The sequence below is a fragment of the Rhinatrema bivittatum genome, chromosome 1 (assembly GCF_901001135.1).
Source record: "Rhinatrema bivittatum chromosome 1, aRhiBiv1.1, whole genome shotgun sequence".
In the NCBI taxonomy this organism is placed as follows: domain Eukaryota; kingdom Metazoa; phylum Chordata; class Amphibia; order Gymnophiona; family Rhinatrematidae; genus Rhinatrema; species Rhinatrema bivittatum.
The window spans coordinates 514396485-514400835 of NC_042615.1; the positions used below are offsets into that span (position 1 = coordinate 514396485).

At 44.5% G+C, this 4351-nt stretch overlaps 1 protein-coding gene across 1 annotated transcript; it reads right to left on the reverse strand.

The window, feature by feature from the left end:
• Window positions 1-341: 341 nt before the first annotated feature.
• Window positions 342-1292, reverse strand: LOC115098636 (olfactory receptor 12D2-like). The gene has a single exon (XM_029615381.1). The coding sequence runs from the start codon at window positions 1290-1292 to the stop codon at window positions 342-344; it is 951 nt and encodes a 316-aa protein (XP_029471241.1).
• Between the last annotated feature and the right edge of the window lie 3059 nt (window positions 1293-4351).

Sequence of the window (4351 nt, forward strand, 5' to 3'; positions counted from 1 at the left end):
TAATTTAATTTTGTTTGCATCTTAGTTGAGAACCCACTCAATGCAGATTAGATTATAATAAATTATCAAAGATATACCTAAATGGTTTTCATCCAGTATTAACAGCACAAATTCCATTTAAACATCATACTTCCATACAATCACCCACCAATAAACCAATAAGATGAACTCCTCCCCCAGCAATAAACTAAGTATAAAATTAATTCATGTTTACAAACATTATTACTCCCATTGGGACACCAAAATTCTATACAAACCACCCATCAGTGGGCAGTATGAATCCAACCTTCTTCTATATGAGCCCTTCTCCTCTTAAGCAGGATGTAACAGTAATTTTCCAGTTATTCTGGCGTGACATTTGATTTGCCACAGATAACTTGCCTAAGTGCTGTCTTTACTTGCTTGTTCCTCAGCGTATAAATCAAAGGGTTCAGCATGGGTGTCACGGCAGTGTAGAGAACCGCGATTACTCGATCCTGCTGCAGGGAATACTTTGACTTGGGCCTCAGATACATTATTCCTGCACAGCCATAATGCAGTGACACCACAGTCATGTGGGAGGCACAAGTAGAGAAGGCCTTGCGCCTGCCCTCCGCTGAACGCATTTTCACCATAGCAGACATGATGAGGAAGTAGGAGATAAGTGTGAGAATGAAACAGCCAAGGACAATGAAGCCCAAGACAGAGAATAGGAGCAGTTCGTTGATGTGAGTATCACTGCAAGCAAGTTTCAGCAGAGGAGCAATATCACAGAAAAAGTGGTTGACCTGGTTGGGCCCACAGAAGGTCACACGAGCCATCATCACAGTGTGGACTAAAGAGTGCATACAGCCAATGACAAATACGGTGGCCACCAGCTGCATGCAGATGCGCTTGTTCATGATGACAGTATAGCGCAATGGATTGTAAATGGCTATATATCTGTCATAGCCCATCACAGCCAGTAAGGAGGCTTCAGTGGTCCCCAGGAAATGAAAGAAGAAGAGTTGGGTGATGCAGCCTTGATAGGAGATGCCTTTATTTACTGCTAGGAAGTTTATGAACATCTTGGGCACAGTTACCATGGAGTAGAAGATGTCAAGGAAAGAGAGGACTCTAAGAAAGAAATACATGGGGGTATGGAGATGGGGATCCACTGAGGTGATGACCATGATGGCTATATTGCCCAGTACATTTGTCATGTAGATGGCCAAGAAGATCACAAACAGGAAGATTTGCAACTCTGGGAGGTCAGAGAGGCTCAGTAGATGGAATTCAGTCACAAAGGTTGTATTGTAGCCTTGTGAAGCCATTTAATCTGTGTGGATTGCCTGTAGATAGAGTTTGAAACATAGAATATGATACATAAAAACATAAAATATGACACCAGGTGAAGACTACAAGGCCCATCTACTCTGCTGTTGTCATGGGAGGGGGGCAGTTCATTAGGGGAATTCCTCCAGTAAGAGGGGTGTTAGGACGCTGTGGTAGAGCAGAGCAGTATCTTCCACCTGTTCAGCTACCTCCCCTTGGATTTGACCCTCGGGATCTGGTGGCTAGCAGGACTTTCTTGGCAGGGTGCGTGGCAGGTTGTGGTCAGGGCAGGCATCATTCAGATGAAATTTGAGTCTAAGCAGAGGTGGGGGCAGGCAGAGATCAAACAAAGGTAAGGGTCAGAGACAGTCCAGGTCAGGCAACAAAGATCAGTCCAAGGAAGAGGAACTGGGAAGGCATGATAAGCAGGGCACAAGCACAGAAAGACAAGGCAGAAATAGGGTGAAAACCTACAAGCAGGAATGAGGTAGTTAGGCACATATTAAGGACAGGACACAACTGGAACAGAAGAGCTAGACAAGGTAGGGCAGGGCAGAAGTTATGCTAGGCAAGGCTGGACAAGTAGAAACACAGCAAGGCAAGGCAGGAGCAAGAAGAGACGAGATAGGAACAGAGTAAAACACATAGGCAGTAGCTAGCTAAACAGGCACATCACAAGGCAGGGCAAAATGGGAACAGGGGAGCAGGCAGTCATAGTGCGAGAGCAAGAACATACAGAGGGGATAGGCCAGAGAGAGGCCTAAACAGCGCAAGGCAGGGAAAACACAAAGAAACTAGGCAACCGGGAGACCTAGATGCACTGGCAAGAAGGGCCACTGAAAGGCCCATAGGGAACAGAAGGGCCACAGGGATCAGAAGAGCTACTAGGAGACCCACGGGGAATGGAAACGCTGGAACTGGGCAAGGCTAGTTAAGCGCAAGGTGGGCTAGAGCAAAGAGCTAGGCTGACTCGATGATGAGGCAGCTAGGGCAGGTCAGAGCATGGCCCAGTGAGGGACCCTGCTGGCAGGAGGGCTGTCTAGCATCCTGGATTGTGACAGCCCATGTTCTATTCCTGTTATACAACAGAGGTTATACCTTCATATTCTTGCAACTATAAAAATGCTTGCTTCTTGCGCATTATTTAATACCTTTGAGGAATTTAAATGTTTTTATCATATCTCCCTTCTCTCTTCTTTCCTCTAAGCTGTACATGTTTAGGTCCTGAGGTCTCATTTATGTGACTTACGATACAGATTCTTCATCATTTTGATAGCCCATTTCTGTAGTGCATTTACTCTGTCTATATCTTTGGAGATATCCTTCAGAATTGGACACTATATTTCAGGTGGGTTTCACCCATGATTTGTAGAGAAGCATTATCATTTTTTTCTACTGGTAATACTACTTCCCAGTGCAGCCTAGCATTCCTCTCCCTCTCTCACCCCTTCTTGCCAGACATTGTTTTGCAACCTTGATTTAATCAGATATGATCTTCCTGAGATCTCTTTCCGGTTTGGAGTAACTGCTTTCTTTCCTTCTTTTATTTATTTGGTAACCTGCTTTTCCTCCATAGGATTTAGCAGTGAACAATAAAAATACATGAAGGGGTCCACATTCTGCCGCTGAGCGGCTAGTTAAGTTAGCCAGATACACCTATAGCCATGCTGCTGAATATCCCGTGTACGTTTGCTGAATAAGTCTTATTCAGTTAACCTACTTAGCCGTTTGTCTTTGAATATCCACCCCTTCAGTGATTACCATGGATGTCCATTCTTTTGAAACAAAACAAGAAATGTCAATGACACTTCCTATTTTGTTTCATGATATTTTCAAAATGGAAAGAAAGAAAAAAACAACATTTTGTTGGTTTTACTTTTGTTTTGTTTTGGAAAGAAAAGGGAAAAATTCCCTTGCAATGCCAAGGCTTCCCCAGAGCTTCCCTGGGGCCAACCTAGGACCTTGCCGAAGCCTCCACATATACTGCGTCCATGAGGTCCTGAGGGGCCGGAGGGATGGCCACTTACTTCCTGCCTCTGGGTCATCCACTTTCAAATGATGCCAGTCAGTCCTGAAACCAGTGCCATAATAACTTCAAAATGGCACCAGTCTCAGGGCCGGCCATACAAACAAAAATTGTATCAGCCAGATCTGAGAATCTGCCATTTTGATGTCACTATGGCCTACTAGCGCGCATTAAAAAAAAAGGATGATCCAGGGGCAGAGGGTGAGTGGACATTCCTCCTTCCCCTCAGGACTCCCACAGACAGGGTAAGTGGGGGCTGGAGTGGTTCCTGGCCCTGGTATGTTTTTGGGGCAGGTGAGAGGGGGCACAGAGGGACTTGGGGAGCCACATTTTGTTTATATTTTAATGTTTATTTCATTTTTGCAGTGGGTATCAAAATGATACCCAGGGTGAAAAAGAACACAAAAATTAAAACAAACCCCAAAATACAGTTTTGAAGGCTGCACTGTCAAAGAGGATAACTTTCAAACTTCTCTGCACTGCTCCATACATGTGTGTATATGGGTCCGCACAAATTTAGTATTGTTTCTAACATTCCCATATCTATGGCCCCAAATGTACACGTGCATTTATTATTTTTGTGAAGAAATTTGCACACATTTGGAAATATTCACATGTACATGATAACTTGTACATGCGTATGCTTTTATCCACATGCACACGCACTTCCTGTTTTGGCAGTGCACCCCTGGCAAGTCTGCCAAATTTCACTTTCAAGGAAGTGTCTTGATTGGCATCCCTGGCGGTGAGAAATTAGATCCTCAAGTTCCCCATCCATAGGGTCAGGAGGAGCACTGCCAGATGTGGCAGGCCTGGAGGGGCCTCCAGGGCTTTTTGAGGGTTGGGGGCATGGTGGGGGGTCTTTTGTGGATGGGGGAGGGTTGTGGTAGGACAAAAGCCAAAAGGCAAAAAGGGATTTGGAAACAGATTCATGGAACTTTATTGGCATGCCCAATTATATTGAAAGAGTAATATAAAAGGGTAGAAAGAAAAGGGAATACATTAGGAAAAAGTGATAAGTAAAGTTAAGGT